The sequence below is a fragment of the Callospermophilus lateralis genome, chromosome 9 (assembly GCF_048772815.1).
Source record: "Callospermophilus lateralis isolate mCalLat2 chromosome 9, mCalLat2.hap1, whole genome shotgun sequence".
Lineage (NCBI taxonomy): Eukaryota > Metazoa > Chordata > Mammalia > Rodentia > Sciuridae > Callospermophilus > Callospermophilus lateralis.
This window is the reverse complement of record NC_135313.1, coordinates 100,658,098-100,683,293: the sequence shown is the minus strand read 5'-3', so window position 1 is coordinate 100,683,293 and position 25,196 is coordinate 100,658,098. Positions and strand designations below refer to the sequence as shown.

The 25,196-nt window shown below is 56.0% G+C and overlaps 1 protein-coding gene across 1 annotated transcript in view; it reads left to right on the top strand.

The window, feature by feature from the left end:
* Nucleotides 1–25,196, top strand: part of Gli2 (GLI family zinc finger 2) — a 168,910-nt gene that overhangs the window by 131,617 nt on the left and 12,097 nt on the right. The window contains exons 3-7 of the mRNA XM_077110264.1: nucleotides 5,873–6,075; nucleotides 7,828–8,013; nucleotides 20,079–20,280; nucleotides 20,903–21,116; nucleotides 22,332–22,454. Of these exons, the coding sequence (XP_076966379.1) occupies nucleotides 5,873–6,075; nucleotides 7,828–8,013; nucleotides 20,079–20,280; nucleotides 20,903–21,116; nucleotides 22,332–22,454 (928 nt within the window). The remainder of the gene's footprint in view (nucleotides 1–5,872; nucleotides 6,076–7,827; nucleotides 8,014–20,078; nucleotides 20,281–20,902; nucleotides 21,117–22,331; nucleotides 22,455–25,196) is intronic.

Sequence of the window (25,196 nt, the reverse complement as noted above, 5' to 3'; positions counted from 1 at the left end):
GGTCTCCGAACAAAGCCATCTTCTGGTTGCTAAGGGTGGATCCCTCCCTGGGTCCCACCCGAGTCGCAAAGCCCACCCCAGGCCTCATACCAAGTCTTGAGTGAGTCAGCACCCTCAGTTGTGCGTTGTTCGACTTCCCCAAACAGACAGCGTGGGTGGGGTGCAGGGGCCCCAATCCCCATTCTTCCTTCCCATTCTCCCACTGCATTAAGGAACACGTCCATTCCTGCCCCGGGGCCCGGCTCAGGCTGTGCCGAGCTGCGGGTCAGACGCCCTCCTTCCCCTCCCCAGCCGTCAAAGCCTTACTCATCCCTCCGGCCCTCTAGAATGCACGCCTAGCCCGGCACTCAGCTCCCGGGGGTGGCACCGTCTCCCAGGGTCCGGGCGTGCTCACTCAGGCCCAGCGGGGGCTGCCGAGCTGCGCGTGGCCGTGCAGGGTTCTCATGGCCTTGGCCCTTGCCTTTTTTCTCCTGCCAAAAATCTTGTGCCAGCATGTGAGGAAGGGGCCTGGAGTGGAGCGGGAGGTGTGGGCTGGGTCCTCTCTACCCCACCAGCTGCTTCTCTTTCCATCTTTTAAACACAAAGCGTGGGAAGCACTGGCCGAGCACCCACTAAGTGCCCTGCACCAGCCACACTGTGTGCCTGGCTCCTCCCATCTCCCCTGCAGGCTGGGGACACTGAGGCTCAGGGGCAGATAACACAGGAGGTCACAGTTTGGGCAAAGCCACCATTCAGACCCTTACCTGTCAGATTTCATAGTCCAGGCTCTGGCCACAAGCGTGGTCAGTGCCCCCTCAGCCTGCACAGCCCCGTGATCATTTTGGCGACCTGCGAGGGGATGTCCACACACGCTGAGCCTCTCCAGGGCAGAGGAGAGCAGGAGCCTGTGTCGAAGGGGACCATTAGAGATGCCGACGGCCTTCACAGAGGCAAGGAGGCCTGCTTCCGGTCTAGCTTTTGGGCAAGTCACATGGCTTCGTTCAGCCTCAGTTTCCTCATCTTTCAATTGGAGTAATTTACCCAGCCTGCCGGCCATCGGCCGTGCTGCACGTGGTAGGTGTTCAGTGGACTTGACATGGTGCTGTCCAATTAGGCCTCGGCTTGCTTTATCCCCAGGCCCCCATCCCTGCTTCCTGGGGCCCCACGCTGAACTAGGGCTCAGGTCTGCCTCGAGGAGCGCCAGGTCAGGGGTCGGGTGTGTCGATCCAAGCCTGTCTTGACGGGCCCCGGCAGTTGCCTAAGACAGAAAACCTCAGCTCAGAGTGGTTTAAACAAACACAAACATGCCTCCGCTCGGGTAACTGGAAAAGCCGGGGGTACCAGCCTTAGGCAAGGCTGGATCCAGACTCAGAGGCTCACATCAAGAAACGGGTTCTTGTGTCTCAGCTCTGATCCGCTGCATTTCCTTCCTGGACTCTCCCTCCAGACCCCCCACCCCCACCCCCAGCTCCACATTGGCCTCTGACCAGTTTAGCAGCCCCTGTGGGTAATGAGAACTTCTTTCCCCGTGATTCTAGCCAAAGCGGCTGTCTTGGGCACATGTCTATCTCTGAACTAATCATGGTGCCCAGGGATATAAATCTCTCTGGTCACCTGGGCTTGGGTGGCATGGCTTCCTGCACAAAGCAGAGGAAAGGAAACATGTCCCACAGAGCCCCAGCCCAGAGCACTCTGTCGGCTGTGCTCCACCACCCAGGGCATGATCATGGTCTTACATCCCAGCCTTGCTTTGTACACGCTGCTTCCTTTATTCGTGATATGCTTCCTAGTGAACTCCTATTGATCCCTTAGAACCCTATCCAAACATCACCTACTTTGAGAAACTTCCCTCCACCTATCCAGCATCTGGTGCTATACATCACACTTTCCGCACTTGGCTCATCTCATGTCACAGCTGCCACAGGCTGCAGGCAAAGGATACCAAAGCTTGGGGACAGAGTTAGAGAATTGTTCCTCTGCTAGAGACTCCATTGCCCTGCCCTGTGCTTCCCTGATTCGTGGTCTGCTTCTCCCACCTGGGCTCCGAATGCTGAACGAGTCCCTGGGCACAGAGCGAGTGCTCAGGACAGCTCAATGGGAAAGATGACCACTGATGGAGTCAGGCCCAGATGAGCGCAGAACTGACCAGAGCGGGAGGAGGCCACGGAGGGAGCAGCGGGCAACCCAGACTGTTTGCATGTGGGCCAGCTCCTTGGTCTGTCGGCTGCTCGTGACCTGGGAGTGGGAGTGTGCACGTGTGTGTACCTATGACGCAGGACGCCGTGGCCATCTTGAACTTAGACAGCTTGCTCCTCTTCCCATTCCCAAGCCTGCCTCCTTGGGTCTGCCATGATTCAAGGCCTGGACAGGCCATGGGTCAGACCAAGGAGGGGCCCCAGCAGCACAAGGGTGTGGATTTGGAAGAAAATCCTCCTGGGGATGTGCAGGCGTTGGTCTGGAGTTGGCTGAGGTCTGGCCTGAAGCAGGGGCTCAGGGTCACTCAGAGACATCCTTCCTGATGCGGTCCCTATGGCACGGGGATGTCTGCTCATGTCCCCAGCGTGCATGCGGGACCCTGGGTGGTGCCATGCATGGAAGAAAGAACTGAGAGAGAACCAATGGTCCTGAGGGGCAGGCGGTGCCCAGATGCAGGGCCCACATCCTGCATCTGGGCACCGCCCACATCCTCTAGAACCAAATCCCGTCTTGCTTTACTCACGCCAAGGAGAGGATTTGGTTCTGCCTCTGCTGGGTGGGCTGTGGTCCAGGCCCGGCCTTCTGGGCCCAGCATTTTTACCAGCACTACTTGTTCTACACACTTTTAATCAGACTGCGATCTGGGCCCGACTTGTCTCCCCACTGTCCCCAAACATCCTTCTTAGCCACACCAAGAGACAAGAGTCCTGCCTGGTGGTTCTCTGCCGGACAAGGGCGCCATCTTGGAAGTGAAGTCAACTCCAGTAGACCCCTGCTTGCCTGTTTCTGCTGTGCGGCGTGGGGACGTGACTCTGTCTCTGGACGCCAGGTCCTCCTGGTGATGTGCAGGCGTTGGTCTGGAGTTGGACACACCCCTGGAGCTCCCTCCCTGGGGGTGCTGTGACCACACGGGGCACGATCCCGCAGGGTGTCCCAGGCACTCCACCAAGGCCAGGCCTTCTCTGTTTCCTCGGCAATGATGGAAAAGGGGAGGGAGAGGCCCCCTTCCCCCCCAGTGGTGGCCACTGCTCGGTGGAGACGGAAATCCCAGTTCCTCCATGTGGGGACACAGGTACCACCTGCCACTTCTGGACCCAGCTGCTCCCCACATGGACAGTGGTGTGCATATCATCTCACTCCTGCCTCCTGCTTGGGGGAAGCTCCATCAGACAGATGGACCCAGGCTGCCATGTGGCCTCAACATGTTGCTCAAAAGCCCCATGCGGTCACCGGGTGTCTCAGGACCTCCACTGTGCTTGGCACACTCCACGGTCCAGCCTCTGTACCAGGGAGGCCAGCATTCCTGGGTTTGGGATCCAGACAAGCCACCTATGACCACTGGCCCCAGTACCCACAGGCCACCGTGTCCTCAAAGCCCAGGTGGCCTCCTGCAGACTCTGGAAAACGGCCCTGCCTGAGAAGGACCAAGGAATCTGAGGACAGGGGCCTCCCCAGCTGTCCTCTCAGCTAGTGGACACCTGCCTTTTATCACACCACACCCAACCTTTCAGAGCTGGTTTCCTTCTGCCCTGGGCCTGACCCTCGAAGCCACATGGGTGATGTTCTCTGAGCGATTTCTTCACAAAACGCCTGCCTGTGGCAGGAATGTGAGAGTCCATCCTGCCACTGTCACCTCTGCCAGAGCGTATCTGCCGTTGGCCAGAGTGTATCATCTTCTTCCCCTGGGGACACCTAGCAACCCCTGCCGGAATAAAGCCATCTCTCAAGCCCGTCCCATTTTGGTCACAGGTCCCTTGCCGCTTCTAGAGGTGGCCTTTGAGAAAGAACATCTAGTGGCGGGGGCTTCTGGTGTGTTCCATGGGCTGCTTCTGCCGGGCTCAGTCTCTGCCCGACACACAGGCATGGGCTTCCCACTGACTGTAGACACAGCCTTCTCCTGGGCAGAACCCAGGGACCCTGGGTGACAGACCCACCACGCTGAGGCTGCAAGAGTGCTCCCTGGCTGGCAAAGAGACGACGGGCACTCACCCAGGGCAGGGGCTTCAGGGAGACGGCCACAGACGACAGGCTGCAGCAGGCATTTGAGGGCGGGGATGGATGTGGGAGAAACACGAACATGTTGGACAGAGTTTTGGGGATCTGCACGTCCAGTGCAATCCCGTTTGCAAAAGCTGGGAAAGAATGTAGCGGAACGCTTACCTCCAGGCCCTGCAGAACAGCCTCCAAGTGGGAAGTTGGTGAGCCCAGATGTGCAGACATCTGGATGTCACCTGTTTGGGTCCTGGCTTACACGGATGTCAGCCCAGTTTTTATGCACTATTATCAAACATAATCAGTAATTTTCTGTGGTTTGCTCAGCCGACAGAGGGGTCATTCCTTCCCTGAAACAACCAGTTCTAACCATGACTTTCACACGTGCAGGACTGATCCAGGGTGGAGATGTGGCGGGCTCCCAGGAGCTTCTGGGTTTCTCCTCTGAATGTAATTCTAATACCAAAACAGCTCTCATTTAGGGACCCCCTGCTGGGTTTCAGGCACAGTGTTTTCTGTTTTGTGGGGAGGCAGGGCTCTCATTCTCATGGCAACTCTATGAAATAGACACATCATCATCCCCATTTTACAGACGAGGAAACTAGAGCTCAGAGAGATCAGGCCACTTGCTCAGCATGATCCAGCTGGGATCCTAACCCAGGTTTGTCTGAGTCTCCCCACCTACTCATCTTTCCACTATGTAAATCACAGAAACTCCCAATTTTCTGAAAAATTGAAGAGGAGCTCTTGGTAAATGCAGTTTCCATTGACTTCACTGTGACTCTGCAGCCACGTGCCCATTAATTCTGATTCGTCTTTAAGGTGTGAGTTCTGCAGTAGATAACTTGGAAGTACTCCTTAGCTTCTTGGAGCCCCCCGGGCCAGCAGACTCGGGGGTAAAGAGTCCTGTCATCATGCTGAGTGGAACAGACACCACCTGGAGAACAGAGCAGGGGACACAGGGACTGGACAGAGCCAGCTACTGCTATAATAACCAAGCCAGGTGCCTCCTTGACTATTGGTGGACATTCGCGGCAGGGACTCTGTTAGCCCGAGACCTGTTTCCAAGGAGGCAGAGCTAGAACGGTGTTCCAAACCTTCCTCACTGTACCAGCTTCAAAACTCATCTTGATTCCTGATCTTTTCTCTCCCCGCTCATCCTGTGGCAGAGTGTGTCCCTTGCGGCTGTCCAGCTGGACCCAAAGCTCTGCACTTGGCAGGACATCACCAATCCCCTCCCTCTTTCTAACGTTCTGCTGAGAACACTGGGTCCACTTGCACTTTATGCTGGCATTAGTGTTTCATGTTCTGTGTTCCAAACATGATGTGCGAGTGCATGCACGTGCGCTGCCCTGGACAGGCACCGGGAGGCAGAGATACAGCTCGGACGTGCATGGCCAGCAGAGCGCATGCTCGGCAAACCCAGCTGAGCATGCGGAGAGATGCCCTCCGCCCACACGGGATCGGTGGGTGGGCGGCCACACCAGCATGCAGCTTGAGGTCTGCATTCACTGGCTGCTGACTGGTTAAGAGTTCCAACTCTTATTTGGAGGCAACCAGAGGATGTCAGCATATAAAATAAAAAGTGTAGTTTTTTCTGGAAAGTCTTCCTTTGAGAATCAAAGACTGCTCGGGTTGCGTTTGGGTTCTGGGCAGGGTTCCCTGTGCATCCTCTTGCTGAGAACATTGTCCTTTGTGTCCACAGGCCTCCCACCCTGAGCGGCAGTCCTGTCATCTCTGACATTTCCTTGATCCGGCTTTCCCCGCACCCTGCTGGCCCTGGGGAGTCCCCCTTCAATGCCCCACACCCCTATGTGAACCCCCACATGGAGCACTACCTCCGGTCTGTGCACAGTAGCCCCACCCTCTCCATGATCTCTGCAGCCAGGGGCCTGAGCCCCGCGGATGGTGAGTAGGGGCTGGGGGCCGGGAGGAGCAGCTGTGGCATCGGGGCATGGTATGGTGGGCACCCTGTGGCTCTGTCAGTGCAGCCGTCACTCATGTTGGGTTCCCCAGCCTCAGTCCCCTGAGACAGTGACCAGGCTCAGCTTTCTCCCCACTACCTCTGAACATGGATGGTTTAAGTAATAAGCCTGGAGATTTGGGGGTCCATTGTTTTTCATGCTCATTAAAGAGTCCCCTGTGTGCAGCCCTTGTGTGCTGTACCTTAACAATATTTAGGTCCTGTCCTAGGTGAGGCCCCCACTGCAGAAGCTGGTAGGAAGCAAAGTGGGCTGTGGTAGGGGTGTCTCTTGGAACCCCAGAGAGAGCAGAAGGGAGGCAGAGCAGGGCTGGCAGCTGCCGGCATCTCTGTTTCCTGTGCCCTTTGCAGGAGGCCTGCAAATGGTAGCCCGGCCCCGACACTCTGTCAATGAACCTGTGACTTTGTGTCTGTCAGCTCAGATGCTTGGGAAAGAGGATAGATTGGTCCAGGTTAGAGATCAGATGGCCACTCCCAAATGATCAGGGCCATAGGGTGCAAAAATATCTTTCAGACCTAAAATTGTGTACTTCTTGTTCCCCCGCCACCCCATTGCTACATAAGTGCAAACGCACATGCACCAATGTGCATGCAAATACACACACACATACACACACACACACACAAAGGGAAATAAAAAGCACCTTATGGAGCTGCCCTGCTCATGCAGCTTGCAGTGTTCCTAAGAAGACTGCACTAAGAGGAAAAAAACTAAGAGGAAAAAATCATGTTGTTTTAACAACAACTAGCACCAAGTTTGTGCCTATTTGTTATAGCAGCCTCGAGATACTAATACTCGCTGTAACAGGTTCCTAGGAAGAGGCAGAAGCCATCAGCTCTGTAGGGGCCTCAGTGGGAGGCAGAAAGGACAGATTGCCCTGGAATGCTCAGGGGCCATGGGGCAGTCAGCCTAGCAGGAGGCCAGGACTCTCTGGAGGAGACAGGAGGATGGCGACTAGGGGTCCTGGCCAAGACTAGTAGGCTGTGAAGCACAGTGGTTAGGATCTTGAGCTTTAGATTCCAACCAAGAGTCCCACCCCAGCTCTGTCACCTCCCTGCCATGTGACCTTGCACACTGCTGAGCTGCTCAGGGGTCAGAGTCTTTGTCTGCTCAGTGGGGACGACAGAGCCCTCCTGGACCCCGATGTTGAGATTAAAGAATGCACATGAGCCCTCAGAACCGGGCCTGCCGCAGACCCAGCAGGAGCTCGGCAAGCTGTCACTGATGTCATCGACAGCAGTGTCAGTGGGGGGCCTTCTCACCCCCATTTCACTAATGGAAAACGGAGCCAGCTCAGAGCTGGTGCCTCAGGTTTTGCACATGGAGGAAAATCAGAACCCTTGATGGTTCTTGGTGTCCAGCTCTAGGTGGTTCCCTGCTGGGCCCCCCCAGCCCAGTGCCAGCCCCCCCCCACCCGTGCCAGCCCCCCACAGTCTGAATCCCATCCTCCCTGCCTGATTCCTCACCCCGGGCACAGCTGACTGCAGGGTGGGCGCAGTCAGCCCTGAGGTAGGAGACGGGGACAGGGAGCTGGTGGGCGTTGGCAGGCGGAGAGCCTGTGCTGCCCGGCTGGTGACTCTTGGTGGCCATCTCGCCCTGAGTGTTCTGGCAGGTGGGCGGGTGAAGGTGGGGCCAGCACCAGACTCTGACGTCGCCTCTCTCTCCCTCGCTCCCACAGTAGCCCACGAGCACCTTAAGGAGAGGGGGCTGTTTGGCCTCCCTGCCCCGGGCACCAACCCCTCCGACTATTACCACCAGATGACCCTCATGGCGGGCCACCCCGCACCCTACGGGGACCTGCTGATGCAGAGCGGCAGTGCCACCAGCGCGCCCCATCTCCACGACTACCTCAATCCAGTGGACGGTGAGTGTCGGGGGGGTGGACCCACGGCGGGCGGTGGGGAGGGGGTCCAGGCAAGGCAGGACCCGGGGACCTGACAGGGGTCCTCTTGACACTGCAGAGGGCAGTCGCCTGCCACACTTGCAGGGACTAAGTCTGTGCCTATTTGTTATAGCAGCCCCAAGATACTGATACTCGCTGTAACAGGTTCCTAGGAAGAGGCAGAAGCCATCAGCTCTGTAGGGGCCTCAGTGGGAGGCAGAAAGGACAGACTGCCCTGGAATGCTCAGGGGCCATGGGGCAGTCAGCCTAGCAGGAGGCCAGGACTCTCTGGAGGAGACAGGAGGATGGCGACGACCACGGGCTGCTTTCATCTCTTCCTTACAGGCCTACGAGATGTCGTGGGGGTCCTGGCCAAGACTAGTAGTAGGCTGTGAGGCACAGTGGTTAGGATCTTGAGCTTTAGATTCCAACTAAGTGTCCCAAGATTGGGAATGGCGTCGGGGATGGTAGACATCACAACAGACAAGCCACACACAACTCTGCTTTGGCGAAACCTGCAGAGTCGTGGGAGAAACAGACCCTGCCCACTCCTAGGAATCAGTGTGCTGAAATGGCCAGTTAGAAACGAAACAGAGGCACAACGTGGGGAACAGGGACAGGAGCACTGGGATGAAGTGAGGGTGCCATTTGGAAAAAGAAAGCCTGAGAAATGCCTGCTAGGAAGCACAGAATCGGAAGAGATAAGCTGCGTGCAACTCTTGGAGAAGAGCAATCCAGGCAGAAGATCAGCATGTGCAAAGGGCCGGAGGCAGCAATGTGCCTGCTGAGCTCCAGAAACAGCCAAGAGGTCATGGGTTCATTATAGTTGGTGGGAAGCCAGGGAGGGGCAGGAATGAGGGGTGAGGCCGGTGTGCTGGGGTGGGTTGTGTTGCCTAGTGAGGATTTGGTGACGACTTTGGCTTTCACTAGAGTAAGATGGGACCCTGAGAGTAGGCAGAGGCTGCCCAGAGGAGCCAAGAGAGGTCTGAGAATTGGTTTGGGGCCAGGCAGGAGCAGGGGTCCCATTAACAGAGCTGTGAAAGCGGTTGTTCCCATAGATTATGAATGCCGACAGAGGTTTGCTCCAGGTCAATTGTGTTGAAGAGAGAAGGGAGTGGAGGTCAACTCAGGGGCTTGGGCCTGAGTGACTGAAGGGTGGAGTTGTCAGTCATTGAGACCCACGGCTGCTGCAGGGCCTGTTTGGCGGGAAGGGAGGCTGGTGTCCCGCATAGATGAGGTTTCCGGTGCCTGTCTGGTCAGTTGGGTGTCTGTCTGACCATGAGCCTCTGCTAGGGAAGAAAGGAAGGGCCAAGGGCTCGGTGCCCGCCCCTCCTCTGTCAGGGTGGCTCCACCTGCTGCTCCTGGAGCCTGCCCAGAGCTACCTGCCAGGCAGAGGAGCAGGAAGTCACAGCTGGGGCCAGGCCGCTGGCTCCTGCAGGTTGGACTCCTCAAGCTCTCCCAGGGTGGCTTTTTCTCTCCCTAATGGCCCATAATAGGAGGAGCCAGAGGCCTGCGGGAGACGGCCCATCCTTGAGAGCGGCTCTGGGGCCTACAGGGCCACGGTGACTGCGTCCGGTTGGGAGTGGGCCGCTGGGCGCTGTGGGGCCAGAGAGGTCTGCAGGACTTGGGTGGTCCCTTGCCCAGGTGCAGGATTGAGCCCTCCCGGAGACGCGGCTCCTGGGCTTAGATCTCACCTCCAGTCTCTCTGGAGATGATATGGTGAGGTCATGAGCCACCCTGAGTGTCTCCTGAGCCCCCAGCCAAAGTTTTGCTGGGGAGGAGCCTCACAGTCCTACCGTGGATGTGGTCCCAGGCCATCCTCGCCGTGCCCTGCGGAGAGGCCACAGCATGCCCCAGGGATGCCACCTGCATTTGGTCCCTTCCCTCTGTGCCTTCCCCAGTGTGGGTGCCATCCAGGACCAGGCACACAGCAGAGGGTGGGAACGCCCGCAGCTCTCCAAGGTCACAAGGCCCCTCTGGGCACACACAATGTCATCTGTATCTTGCCTTCTCTTAACCAGCCCTCCAGGTGCAGCAGGTGAGGGTCTGGGGGATCATGTGCAGCTCACGCTGCCCCCCCCATCAGAAACCAAACCACAGCAACGCATTGCGCAAAGGTAGCCAATGCTGGTGCCCCCAAACACCAGATCCCGTCCTTTCAAGGCCTAGGGTGGCACTCGGCCACTGGAAAGGGGACAGGCAAAGATACCATGGCTGAGAAGGGTCAAGTCAAGCAGGTATTTCCCCAAAAAGCAGCAAAGGCCAAAATGGGTGGCCGGGCTTGTCTGCCCATTTCAGCCACCTGAGCACCTGCTTCATGCGTGCCGTGTGCAAAAGAGAAAGAGCGAGAATCAGAGTGAGAACTGTACTTTGTTTTCATGCATTTTCTCCTGGGTAGCTCCCCTAACCACCTTCTGAGACTGGAATTAGGCTCCCTACTATACCACAGGCAATCGGGGTCCTAACATCAGGTGACATGTCCCCAACCTCCAGTTGGAATTCCCAGCCCTGCTGTTGACAGAATCATCTGCTCTTCCCTGGGACACAGCATAGAACCAGCCCCCGAGCCCTGGCCTCAGGACGGGCGTCTGGGCTCACTGTGCCGGGGCTCAGTCTAGAGGCGCAGGACAGTCTGGGCCGAGGCAGAGGACAGCTGGTGCAGCAAGCTCCAGGCCTGACTTGCTGAGGAAGGCGGTGACGGGGGCCGGGCCCGTGCTCGCTACCTGGTCATCACTAACTTAGCCAGAGGTGGTGATGGGCCACACAGGGTCAGGGTGGTGTGACACCAGGCCCCTGAGTGAGGGGTATGTGTGCACGTAGCCTGGTGCCCGGCACACAGTAGGTGCTCATTTAATGCTAGTTGTGGTCTCTTTCCACCAACACCCTTTTCTCTTTCAAATCCACCCCCTTTTGCAGAATTCTGTAGTCATTACAGCACCTCTGTCCCCCTCTGGTGCATAAGCCCAGGCTGAAGGCATCCGTATGGCTTTTCCTCGCCATCTCCCTGTCCATCCTGGCCCCCAGGTGTGCCAAGTGCGGCTAGTCTCCTCTCCCCAGGCAGTCAGTCACCTGCCACCCTCCCAGCACAGCTTCCTGATGACTCGGACTGTCTGGCACAACTTCCCTGGGTCTTGTCCTGGCTCCCCAGCACCTCCCCACTGTGGCCCTACTGCTTTGCAGGCTGGGAGTGTCCTAGGGCTTCTCTCCCTTTAATCCATCCCAACCCTTTTGGGCCACCAGCTCTACTGCAGCAGAGGAACCCAAGGCACCCCAAAGGCACCTGGCCTAGCAAAACAGCAAGCCCCAGCAGGTCTGGGGTTGGGGGGCACTGGACAGGGAGCAGACCCTCTGTGTGTCCGATGAGGGAGGGAGGGAGGGAGTGGCAGTTACCAAAGAGCCTGGAAGAGAGAGATGCAGACCAATTAGGGCAGAAAGGGCTCGGGTGGGAGGGCAGAAAGGGCTGGCAGGCAGCCCGGAGGGGGCTGGGGCGCAACTCTGTTCTCCAGGGAGCCTGGCGTTGGGCAGCATCTGGGGGCTGAGCATCTCTGAGAAACAGGAAGGCCAAGGCCAGAGGAGCGCGGAGGTGAGCTCATGGGTGGGCGGAAGAGCTCAGAGCTCCCGGCTGGCTGACGTCAGGGGCCGCAGGACAGCCATCACGGCCCCCGCGCTCCTTCCTCCCCTCCACATCCGCCTTGGGAACTTGGTTAGCTTGAAGATGCAGCGGGAGGCACCTCCAGATTCCAGAGTCAGCCTGAGCGGGGTGTCCGTGGCTCTGGCTCAGGCATGGGGAGGGCGGGGGAGTTGAGCTCATAACTGTGGATTTCAGGAACAGGTGACTCTTTCCTGTAATTCCCAACCCATTAAAACTCCAGGAAATCAAAGCAGCCTGGGATTAATTATCTCCTCTGTTTTTCAGTACTTAATGCACTCTTTTCCCCCCAAACTAGCTCGCTCTCATGTTCGTTCTCTCTCTCTCTCTCTCTCAATATGTGTGTGTGTATGCTGGGTTTTGAACTCACTGAGTTCTACCACTAAGCTATACCTCAACCCTTTCTTTTTTTTTTTTTTTAATATTTTTTAGTTTTCAATGGACCTTTATTTTATTTATTTACATGTGCTGCTGAGAATTGAACCCAGTGCCTCACATGGGCTAGGCAAGTGCTCTCCCATTGAGCCACCAACCCTAGCCCAGCCCTTTCAAGCCAGCCTAAGCCAGAGCTAGAATTTTCGCTTCACTTTTTCAAATGTCTCAGGCTCTTCTGCTCAGACCCAATGTCTGTGTGGATGTGTCACTCAGGTGCATGTCTCTAAGATGCTGCAAACAATGCTGATGCCCACAGCCCAGGCACAGGTCCTGCTGAGCCCTTATTTGTCTTTGAGGTGTCCCCCAGTCCCCTCCCCTTCCATGACCCGTGGGAGCCAGGGTGGGCCCTGCCTGCTTTTGGATTTTCAGTGGGTCGCAGGCATGCAGGTCTGGGAAAGGTCATGTGTCAACCATAGCGCCATTTTTATCTTAACCAAGAGTCATCTGCATGATTGCATTTTTAATGTTTTCAGTAAATTCACTTTGGGGGGTTCAATAAATAGATCTTAAAATGGAACTTCAAGCAGGGCATGGTGACCCATGCCTGTAATCCCACTGACTTGGGAAGCTGAGGCAGGAGGATGGCAAGTGTGAGGCCATCCTGGGCAACTTAGATCCTGTCTCAGAATGAAATTAAAAAATAAAAAAGGCCTGGGGGTGTGGCTCCGTGGTACATCATCCCGGGTTCAATCCCCAGTATCATGTAAAAACAAAAAGGTAAAAACATCATGTTTCCTGAAACAGGAGCCTTGATCATGTTCTAGGGGGAGGTCCCTGTCTCCATCTCCACCGGACCTACAATAATGTCACTTAGGTTGTGCAAATGCCCTGTGGTCAGGGAAGGCTGCGGGCAGTGAGGCCTCTCTGAGGGCATCCCGTGGGATTCAGACTCCACGCCCCGCCTTCCGCCCAGGACAGGGGCCAGGCCGAGGGCACTTCCTGGGTCGAGGTGCAGGGGCCACTGGACAGCCATCACCATCCCCCTGGTGCAGGGAGGAAGGCCCATTTCCTCTCTTCTTCAGGGGCCTGATTTACAGCAGGAAGACCAAAGCCATGCCACTCGGGAGGGAACAGGGAACCAGAGAGGGAAGCCCAGGTTATCCTGGTGTCGAGTGGCTCTCTGGAGAGTGGGGAATGCACCGGTTGTCACCTGGGCCCTAAGATGGAGTTTTCTCAGTCATGCTGTTGAATGTTGGTGATTTAACAACAGCCGCTGCGCGCACCTCCTCCCCTCCCCACCCCCACCACCTTGAGGAGATTGAAATGTTTCCAATTGAAATGCCGCCTGTTTACAGCCCATATTTCCTCTGAGCTGTATATTTTATTGTCATATTGACACTAATTTGACTCGGATGTCACCTCCGTTCTGACACCGGTTTTTTTATGCTGCTGGAGAATCCGGTGGGGTTGGCGGGGGGCGGGGGGGGGGGGGGTGCGGTGTGCAAAAACCAACCAACTACATTGATCATAGCACAGAGAGGTAGGAGTTGCAGCAGAGGGGCTGCCAGGGACCCAAGTCAGGCAGAGAGTGCATGCCCAGCCTGGGACAGAGAGGAGACCCAGGGCAGATGACACCCAGCCACAGGTCCCAGAGGGCAGGGCTGCTAGAGGCCAGGGCTGCTGTAAGATGCTACGTGGGTGTGGGTCATCTGGTAAACCCGCCCAGCTCTGCTAGACCAGCCCTGTGGAGCCACTTCCCTGAGAGCCCAGAGTCCACACCCTGAGTTTCTCTTGTCTCTGTCACATAACTACCAGATGGCTCTGGTGGCCTTGAGCTTTAGCCTCCGGGCTCCAGCCTGGGTTCCTTTGGCTCCCCTAGCAGAGAGGGTGAGGAGGTGGCACTCACTGTGGGGCGGGCTGAGGTCCTCAAGGTGCATTCCTTAGAAATGTCCCCAGTGAGTCTAGAAAATATCTGGATGGCGACCTATTTTGCCGTGCAGGGAATGCACCTTAGCCAAGGAGCTCCATCCTGCAACATCCCTACCATAAGGATGTTTTCTGCCATCCCCCGTGGGAAGGTGCCCCCAGTCCCATGCTAAAGATGACATGGAGCACAGAGAAGGTTCCTGGGTCCTTGTGCAGAACAAAGCTCCCTCCTGCTGCCCATCCACCTAGGTTCCTGGGTCTGCAGTCTCCAGGGGATCCCCAGCCCTGGCTCCGCAGAAGACCACCCAAGCTGGAGGATGCACTGGTTACCAGCCCACGGCAGCCCTGAAGTGGGTGCCCACCCATGTCCTGCCTGAGGAATCAGCTCAGAATCGGTTGGCCCCAAGTGACCCTGTGCGGAGGCATCAAGAGAGACAGAGCCAGGTCTGCCTGGGCCTCGTTCTTGCATTTCCTGCCTTTCCCGTGGTCCCCAGGGAAGCAGCAACCCTGTCTCCAGAGCACTCTGGGATTCTTTAGTGTGATCCTGCTTAGGTGGCATCTCGTGACTCCTGCCTGGGTACCATTTTCATCTCCCACCTAGACAGTGAGCTCCCTGAAAGCAGGGCCGTCCTGGTCTGCAGTAGTCCCTGTGATGACCAGCTGATGTTTGCATGCCCGAAGTGCTGCCCCGTGGTCTGGTGAATCAATGAACAGAACATGAATGAGCAAAGGAAAGAGCCCAGGGTGGGGGACGAGTCCCAGAGACAGGTGTCGACAGGAACAGGGAGTATCAGGCAGCCACCCAGCTGGGGATGGGCTGGTGGCCGATTCCCCATTGGCTGACCAGCATTGGAACAGGCATACCCACAGATGAATGGATGCGGTGGCTCTGCCAGCCCCTCACCATAAATCACAGGCAAAACCACGGGAAATGAGTGCCAGGCTTTTCTTCCTATTTAGTAATTTATCAAGGGAAGAAGCGCATTAATAAACACATTTCCCTCGAGGGGTGGGAATAGCAGAGATGAATGTCACTGTCAGATTTGGCCCTGTTTCCTCTTGTTAGGGGCACCCGAGAGGGTGGGAATCCACGTATTAGCAGCAAAATCTTTTTTTAAAAAAAATGCATGACGAAGATATGTGTATTTCTTGTTTTAGAGGACGCTAGATCTTTTGTGTTCCTCTCATGTTTTCCCATTTGCAAGTAACAGAAATCCTGGGGAGGATTCGGTGAAGGTTCCTGGTTTGGAAGTGAGCCGTGTCAGGAGCAGACTCTGGAAATCAGAAGTGAGAAACTTAGAGGCTGCTCCCCAGACGGAAGCCGAGAAGTGGGTGTGGAGGGACGGCTTTGGCCACTCATCCTTTTCTAGACCTGCTGTTCTTTACACCATCATTAACTGTGGACTCACCCACGCTGCCCATCCAGATAGTCCTCCGAGCCCCAGAAGAAGCTATGTTAATTAGCCATTTCATCTGGGGACATCTGAGGGTCGTAGGCAACTCTTTGCCACAATAAGCCACGCTGCCCCCATTGTACAGATGGGGAAAGAGAGGCCCGGGGAGATTCAGTGATGTGCTCCAAGGAAGTGACAGGCTTGGGGGCCAGCAGCCCAAGTTGTCTGTGTTTCTGTGTCGTGTGTATGAGTGTGTGTGTCTGTCCGTCCATCCTCCATAGTCATCCCTTCCCTAAGACACCTCTGGTCCCCACCCTGGGCATAGGAAGGTGGTTTGGGCACCCTGGCACCTGCGTCTCAGTCCTGGTCTCTGTCCCCATGGCTGTGTGGCCTTGGGCTTGTTACTTGGCCTCCCGATACCTTTGTTTTTCTTCTGTCAAGTGAGGACATTAAGGGCCCCTTCCTAAAGGGGCAGGTGTGAAGATTAACATGCTCAACATTTTCAAGGGCTTGCAGCAGGACCTAGGCCGGTCCACGGAGCCACTCAGGAAGGGTTGAGTTTGGGTGGCTGTGGTTTCACTGCCCCTCAACACGCCATGGCTGTGTGGCAAGTGGCCCAGCTGGATTTCCAGGGTCAGGGATTCCATGTTGGTGGCAGGGGGGAACTTGAGTCCTTAATTCATGAAGGGGGAGAGACAGAAGCAAGCTGTCAACCACAGAAATGGTGCAGATTCCTGTGCGGCCCTTGTTTGGAGAGAACTGTCAGCCTGCAGGGAGGAGCTGCCCCACTTGGGGACATCAGGGAAGGCTTCCTGGGGGAGGTGACCACATGGAAGAGGTCTGAGCGCTCAGCAGGGAAGAACTGGTGGGCAGAAGATGCTGTGTGAACCAAGTTCCTGAGCAGGTGACTAAAAGAGTGGGGAGGAGGAGGCCGGCGGGATAGGACCAAGCCCAAGGGCCACTATGTAGACCTTTTCCATTATGGCAATGGGTCTCCTTTGCAATAGCACTAGGGAGCTTTGGAAGGTTTTAGGGGGAGGGTTGGGTATATCTGCTTTGCAAGCTGAAAAGCTCTCTTTCGCCAAAGTGAGGAAGGTGAGTTGAATGGTGGTTAGCTTAGAGGCTCTAGGGTGATTCGAGCAAGCTTTGGACCCGGGCAGGTAGTGGAGTTCGAGAGAGAGGGGATTTAAAAAGGGGTTCAGGAGGTCACTTCGGCAGGTCCAGCTGTGCAGGAAGAAAGGAGGCCTCTAGCCAATGCCCAGGTTTCCTGGCTGTGGGCCTGTCAAGCTCAGCCCTGCAAGAGGGGAGGGCTGAGCAGGCTGAGGGTGGAGACCCGCTGCATCAGTTCTGCTCTTCAGACAGCAGAGGACAAGCAGGCAGCTGGCTGCTGAGAGTTTGTGGGGAGGAGTGTCCTCTTGACCTTGGCCTTCTCCCAAGCCTGCTGAAGACAGGCCGTGTCTCCAGGGAAGCCCCACAGCAGGGTTCCTTTGGGCTCCAGTTCAAATCCTCTGGGACCTAGAGCAAGTCACGACCTTCCCAAACCTGGTTTCCTTATCTGCAAAGCTGATATTGGAGGGGGCTGTTGGCTGTTAAATGAAACCATGGGCTTCAGTGTCACTAGATAGGGGCGGCCCGTGTGCTATTAGTCACTCAGGAACTGACAACAGGCTTTCACCCGAATACCACTTGCAAGGAGCACGCTGGCCCTGAATGCTGACTGGCCAGGGTGTCTGCTTGGTGTCTGGGGACCTCCTTCAAACATGGAAGGGTCATGTTTGCAGCCCAGCCTCAGAGCTGGCCGGGGAATGCGTCTGCCTCCCTGGTCCCGTGTGCTCCCTGTCCCTAAGTCAGATGAGTGGCCTGGAATCCTTCCTGCTGTGCTCCAGCCCTTCTGTGGGACCAAGCAAGCAGCGTCCCCAGAAGCATCTATGGAGCACCTTTTGTGTACTTACTCATCCTAGGCCATTTTCTGTTGCTATAATAAAATACTTGAGACTAGAAAATGTGTAAAGAATAGAGGTTGATTGAACTCACAGTTCTAGAGGTTGGGAAGTTCAAGAGCATGGTACTGGCATCTGGTGAGGGTCTTCTTGCTGAATCACAATATGGTAAAGGGCCTCCGATGGCCGGACAGAGCCTGCATGCTAGCTAGGGTCACTCTCGGAACCTCATCTCCCCCTAATTCCCTCCCTAAGGTCCCACCTTCCAGTGCCACCAACATATGAATCTGGGGATTAAGTTTCTGATAGATAAGCTTTCTGAGAACACAGTCTAACCAGAGCACCCCCATAGCTGTCCCCATAGGAAAAAAAAAATAGCCAAAACCAAAAACATCTTGAGCTGACAAGAGCAAAGGTAGAGACAGTGTAGAGAGAGAGTCTTCTGAGGAGCTCAGCTTTTACTTCCAAAGGGCACTTTCCCAAAACCACGTCACCTTCCGGAAGGAAAGACGGTGGATGAATCTGACATGACTCTCCTGTGTCCCTATACGAACGTACCACAGCGACTCCCACCGCAGTGTACGGCCCCAAGAAATTAACCTAAAAAGTAAATATGGTAAATTCCAGAAAGATCAGTAGAGGGGGAGGGAGCAGGGGTGTGGAGAGGGAAGGGGAAGGAGAGGTCGTGGGGTCTGAATCAGAACACGATATAGACCCTGCTTGTCTAAAGATACCAAAATGGATCATGCTGTCGTGTATAACTAAAAAGGACCAATAAAATAAAAATAATTTAAAAAAAAAAAGTACACAATATAGAGGCCCACATACGTGTTAGGATGGGGGGCCAATCTGGGCTGCACAGCCCCCCGGTGTCTGCCATCCCCCATTGGATCCGCAACCCCAGGGCTGCAGCCTCTCCATTGGCCAATGTGGATTCTGTGCAGTCTCCTCACCTTCTGGGGGGAGGGGGAGGGGGAGGTTCACAGGCATCACCCCTGTTACCCCCACAGCTCTAGGGGCAGCAGGTGGCACATACACAAGCAAGCATAGCCCCGAGGCCAGTGGGTCAGGGCTGTGTCACAGGAGTGCAGGAGCGAGAGGCCCTGGGACACCAGCAGCAGGCTGAGCCGAGTGTGCCCTGTGGCCAGAGCAGACAGGAGGGACCGCTGGGGCATGCATGTGTGGTGTGCACATTCAAATCAGCCTTGGGGACTCCGGCATGGAGAGCTTTGTGTGTTGTCATGCTGTCCTGCCTGCTGCTCCTGCACATGTCCTTTCTACTGTCCCCACAGGTTCTAGAGAGCCAGCCAAGAGCCCAGGCATCATGCTAGGAGCATAGGGCAGCCATCCAGGGCCCAGCTTAGCAAGTGCCCTACCAGGGTGTGTTTGGGGGGCCTAACTTTAGTGCGATCCCAGTTGCAACATAATCTGACTTTGAAACACTTACCTCCATTCACTCTCCTGACCCTGGGCTGCTCTACAGCAACGGGAGTGAGCCAGTTACTGCCACACACGATGGCATGGAGACAGCTCACAAGCTCATAATGTGGATGAAAGAATCCAGGCATGAAAGAGAATTTATGATTCACTCACATAAAACTCAAAATCGGGCAACACTAAGCTGTGTGTTGGAAACCAGAATAGCAACTGTGTCAGTCAGCTTCACAGCACTGTAACGAATACCTGAGATAATCAACTTATGAAGACAAAAGGTTTATTTTGGCTCACAGTTTTAGAAGCTTCAGTCCATGACCCACTGACCCTGTTACTTTGGGGCCTACAGCGAGGTAGCACATCACGGTGGAAGCACGTAGCAGGGCAAAACAATTCACCTCATGTCCTAGAAGTAAAAGAGAGGAAGAGGTTGGGCTCACTCCTTCTTCAGGGGCCTACCCTAAAGACCTCCAGCTAGGCCCCATCTCTTTAAGCCTCCACCACCTCCCAGTGACGCCAGACTGGGGACGACCAAGCCTTTACCTACCACCTGGACCTCTGGGGGACCTACAGATCTAGACATAGCTGTGGCTGACTATTTTAGTCAGCTTTTTCGCTGCTGTGACTAAAAGATCTGACCAGAACAACTGAGGAGAGGAAAAGTTTGAGGGCTCATGGTTTCAGGGTCTTAGTCCATAGAAGGTGGGCTCCATTTCTTAGGGCTCGAGGTGAGGCAGGACATCATAGTGGGAGAGGGCGGCAGAGAGAAGCAGCTCACACATCACTGTGATCAGGAAGCAGAGAGACCCTAATTTCCAGATATAAATATATACCCAAAGCTACACCCCAGTACCCCTCTCCTCCAGCCACACCCCACCTGCCTGCAGTTACCACCCAGTTAATCAGGGGATTAATCCAGGGGATTAATTCACTGATTGGATTAAGACTCACAGTCCCCATCATTTCTCCTCTGAACCTTCTTGCACTGTCTCACACGTGAGCTTTGGGGGGACAGCTCACCACAGACCCTAACTCTGCCCTTGGTATGGGTCTGGAAGGGGCAGGGGGCTGGAGACACTGGCCATGCCCTGAAACCACCTCTCCATTCCCTACAACACCCCGATCTGATCAGTTCCATTTGACAGATAAATAAACCGAGACTGGGGGAGATTAGGAGCCCATCCAAGAACCCACAGCCGCAAGGTGGGCAGAGCTGAGATTCCCAGGAGGACACCTCGTGGGCTCTTCCTGTCCCCTGCCTGTGTGTCCTCCCCACTCCCGGGCCTCCCCCCATCCCGGCGATGCTCACTCCTGTTGGCTGCTCTACAGTGTCGCGATTCTCCAGCCCCCGGGTGACCCCCCGGCTGAGCCGCAAGCGGGCGTTGTCCATCTCCCCGCTCTCGGACGCCAGCCTCGACCTGCAGCGCATGATCCGGACCTCGCCCAACTCCCTGGTGGCCTACATCAACAACTCCCGCAGCAGCTCTGCGGCCAGCGGCTCCTACGGGCACCTGTCCGCCGGTGCCCTCAGGTGAGCCCTGCTGGCAAGCCGAGGGCCGGGAACGGGGAGCTGGGCTGGGGTCCCCCAGGGGAGGGTCTGGGCTTCTCAGTGGGCACTTTGAACCTGAGGAGCAAAGGTTGACCTGTGAATCAGCACTTGTGACTTCAGAAGAAGTCAGGAGGTGACCCAGCGTGCCAACAGAGGAGACTGTCATCACGGACGGCCCTGTCACAAGAGATTCACACAGGGCAGCAGCTCCCCGGCCCTGGGGTGCCAGAAGGAGCAAGCAGGAAGCCACCACCATGTCTTTGATGGCCTGGTTGTCCAGAGTCACCAGCATTTCCTCAGTGTCCTGCTTTGGGAAGAGGGGCTTACAGACAAGGGCGATGACAGCTAAGGATGTGGGGGTGAAATGGAGCCTGGCATCTGCAGGGGGACAACCAGCCAGGGGGGTGAAGGCTGCACCCCAGGAGCTAAGCACAAAAGGCCCAAGGGACAGGCAAAGAAAGGGGAGCCGCCGCTGGTTTGGGGATGGTGCAGCCCGTACCATGCCCTTCTCGATGCCCTGGGCAGGGTCTTCTCTGTCCAGGAAGTCTCAGTCTAACAGAGGCCCCTGCCTCTCCCCCACCCCCCTACCTCCTCTCCGTTGCAGCCCAGCCTTCACCTTCCCCCACCCCCTCAACCCCGTGGCCTACCAGCAGATCCTGAGCCAGCAGAGAGGCCTGGGCTCCGCCTTCGGACACACGCCACCCCTGATCCAGCCCTCGCCCACCTTCCTGGCTCAGCAACCCATGACCCTCACCTCCATCAGTGCTGTGTCCACCCAGCTGAGCAGCGGCAGCAACTGTGTGAGCGATGCCAACCAGGTAGGTGGGCCCAAGGAGCAGAGGTGGCCACCATATACTCAGCTGGCCCCAAAGGGCCGTTCAGTGACCACACATGCTGGAAATTGGCGGAAGGTCTCTGGGTCCCGGGATGGCTGGTGGGACGTCTTCTGGATAAAAGGGGCTGAATGATGGGGGAGCCCTGGGCTTTGTCCATGGCAAGCTTTCAGCCTCTGGGGTCTGCCGTCTCTGGTCCAGTAAACACAATGAGTGGATGGAGAACCCTCCAATTCACGGGGTCCGGCACCATGTAGGCACACCACGCACCGCGTGTGAAATGAATGGATGAACCCACCGTAATGATGTTCGTGCAGGTTCATCCTAGAGCATCTGTTTCCTGCATGTTCTCAACCACCTTGACTCTCCAATAGGCCTCAGGCCTTGCCTGGGCATCCTAGCAAGGTACCTGGCACCCCTGGGTGCCATCAATATCTGGCAGCCAGTGAGGTCTTAATTTGCAGCTGGGGACGTGGCTTTAGAAGGACAGGGCTGTATAATAGACAGGCACAGGCTTTGGAATTGTCAGGCCCTGCCTGGTTCCTGATTTGCAGCAAACGACTTTACCTCTCTCAGCCTGAGCTAACTCATCAACACATAGGGACCTGTCACCTAAGCTGGGCCACTCCGCATAGAAACAAGTCCCTGTGTGCACACAAGACCCCGTGGTCCCTGGGTCCTGCGTGGTACTCGGGAAGACAATCCTAGAGGGGAAGCAACCATCCCAGGCCACATGTCTTCTCCCTCTACATCCCAGGGCTCCAGATGGCCCCAGCACCTCCCCAGACAGTTACAATGGGCTTCTGAAGTGTCATCTGAGACTGCAGCCCTTGCCCTTCCGCTGAGAAGCCAGGCCCTGGGTCCCCTGCTCTGGAAATCTGAGAAGTTGAACCTCATCAGGACACAAGCAAGGGTTTCCAGCATTTTCCAAAGGGGGTCTCTTTTTCACCATCCCCCACCCCTTGTAAAGCTGAGGTGCCAGCTCATGGAAAGGGGAGTGTTGGTGGCCAAGGTCTGGCCTTCTCCTGGGAGTGCCCCTGGCTGGAGGACCAGGCTGGGAGACTCAACTTCTGCTGCTTCAAACACAGGGTTGGCCCATGTGTTCTGTGTAGGGAGGTGTCAGAGGTAGAGTCCGATCCGAATTCGGGGTGTTCCTGTCCTGCACCTGTGTGACAGACTGTCCTCTGCTTCTCCTCTCAGAACAAGCCGAGCAGCGAGTCGGCTGTGAGCAGCACCGGGAACCCCATCACCATTCACAAGCGGAGCAAGGTCAAGACTGAAGCTGAGGGCCTGCGACCAGCCTCCCCAGTGGGACTGACACAGGTAACCCGGTGGCCACCCTCACTGCCCTTGAGCTGGGACCAGGCCAGCTCTCCTGGGTTGGCTGCCTTTGGGTGAAAAGGAATGGACCAGTGAATGGAGGGTGGGTAGATGGGTGGCTGTATGAATGAATGAATGAATGAATGAATGAACAAACGAACCAATCAGAGAGGGTGAGATGGTTCCCAGAGCCATGACTGCCTCACAACCTGTACATACCACACGTTTATCAATGAATGAATAAAAGAATGAATGAACAAACTCCCACCTGCCCTTCCACCTTGTGCCTGCTGTGGCCACCTCTCCCCGTGCCTCAATCTTGAGCAGCATAAGCCTCAGCCAAAATGTGTTGCTTACATCCCTGAATGGCCCAGGCTCCTTGGGCTGCCCTCATCCTGGAACTCCGTCACCTTCATTGCCACTGGCTTTCCGAGGTCACTGGACTCTCATCTGCCCAGACACTCAGCCTAGCTCCTGGAATCATCTTGGGACAGGGAAGGAAGTATGATTTCTGGCAGGAGGAGTGAGAACCAGCCGCTTACAGCCTGGGGCTGGCCTGTTTTTATGGCCAAGATTTTTGTGCCACTTATTCTAATGCCCCAAGACGGCAGACAGAGAATTCCCAATCTTGGAGCAGGGGCCAGTCATGCAAAGGGCCTGCTGACCTTGAAGGTGAGCCACCTGGCCCACCCAGCCCTCACACAGTGACCCAGTTGCCATCTGTTCCTACAGAATCCCCAGGTGGGCCACCAAGGATGCTTGGTACCTCCCAATCCCCGTCTCCCCACATCTGCCGGACCATCCTTTATCACGACTGTAAACCATCGGGCATGCTCTGGGCACTTAATTTTCATGAAATATCGGGCCCTGTTATTGTCAGACAAACAGGGGTTGGTGACAAATTCTCCCCCTCGCTGACACCAAAACCAGTCTCTGCATGATGCATGGCTTTCACGAGGCTGGCCATCATAAGGGGTCGTTGAAATGGATGAGGACAGCACATATCCAGGGAAGATAAACAGGTTGGAGTGGCGGGCGGGGCGGGAGTCAGGCCCTGAGCACTTGGGAGGCCCATGTCCCACCCGCCATCAGGGGGGCCCTGGGCCCGCCCTCCAGCCCAGGTGGGCCGCACGGAGCCCCCTCCCCGCTCAGTGGCTGCTGGGGATGTCCGTGGAAGGAAAGCATTTTATCACGAGGGGGTGGGCCTCCTGTCACTCCGAGTCCTGATTCACAGCAAGGTGGACGGGCGGCTTTGCCTTGGCAGAAAAATGCAGCACAGTGAATCTCTGCTCTGCCCAGGCGCTCAGAATTGCAGGCAAGGATGATGCCAGCGTCACCAAGGGACCTGTGGTCGTGTCCTGGGAGCTTCCCTCCACTTGTCAGCCCACCAGCCTCCCTGGGTCTGGTCTGAAGTGAGCCGAGCCTTCAGTGTCTGGAAATAGCAAAATACTCCCGGTGTTCCTTCAAATGCATTGGGAGTGGCGTTAGGAGACCCGGGGGGTCCCTTCTCCACGGTCTCCCTTCAGCAGCCCTCCGCTGCTAAAGATGCAGGAGGAGGCGTTCCTGAGGGTCCTGTCCCGTGGTCCCCATGCTGCCCAGGTACGGTGCTGGCTTCCTTTCAGAGAGTGCATTATTTAAAGCTACCCCGAAAAGAGCCGGGAGCCTTTTTAGGAAGAGTTCTTTGAGTCCTCCCTGGAAAAGTCAGGCCAAGAGGTGATCGGCACCCCACAGCCGGGAGCCATTTCTGCTGATTTCTGCGCTCCTAGAAACGGACTCGGTTTGGCTAAATCTCAGGAGTCAGCGTCCTTTAGGGCTCTTGACCATGGCAAGAGATGCTCCCCTTCGCCTGCACTGGGCATGCTGTCCCCAGAGGCTATTTGGAAAGATAGAACATTTTCCTGCTGTTTTTGAAAATAGTTTGAAATATCAAGCAAGTGTTTGTAAGGTCACCTCTTCATTCGGCTTTGTTCCAAGCCTGACTGGTAAATGAGTGGCGTATTAGAAAGTCCTTGATAGAATATTTTGGACCCTCCCTGTGTCAGCCTGGGGCATCTGTTCTGCCCTCCCAACCCCCCCCCCCCCTGCAGGTTCCTCTGGTCTGTCCCCATGGCTCAGAGGCTCCCCTGGGCCGGCTCTGGGTTAGCACCAGCTGGGGTGGGGAAGCCCTACCCTGAAATGAGGCTTTCCTGGGCCCTAATAACGTGAGCAACTCAAGGTCACATCTAGGCTGCTGCAGTCTTGCTGTGGGTTCCAAAGGTCAACCATTTCCAGAGCCTCAGATTTCCCAGCAGTAATGTGAGAGTGCAAACCACGTTTTAGGAGCGGTGCAGGGAGAACGTTCTGGAGGCATTCCCTCTGCTGAGCAGTGAGCAGCTACAGTAGCACTGCCCTGGTGCAAATCCAGGTGCCTCCCAAGCCCTTCAGAGAGGAACAACAGGAGAGTAACCCTTCCAAGCCAGTCGCCTGTGGGTTTCCTGTCACCTCTATCAGGAGCAGGCCCTGCACACATTATAAATAAAAAATGTTCCTCCTCCCAAAGCCCACGGAGCCCACCCCAGCTCCCCACAGTGGAGATCAACCCAAATAAACAAAAGTCGCTGCCCTGCTCTCTCCTGTCCTCCTTGGCTGTCAGTAGAAGCAAGAGGTGATGGAATATCTTGGTGGTGACAAGCCAGCATTAGAGAAAGAACAGCTGCTGATAAGAAGAGCTATGGGCGGGCTCTTCTGGATAAGTGTGTGTGTGTG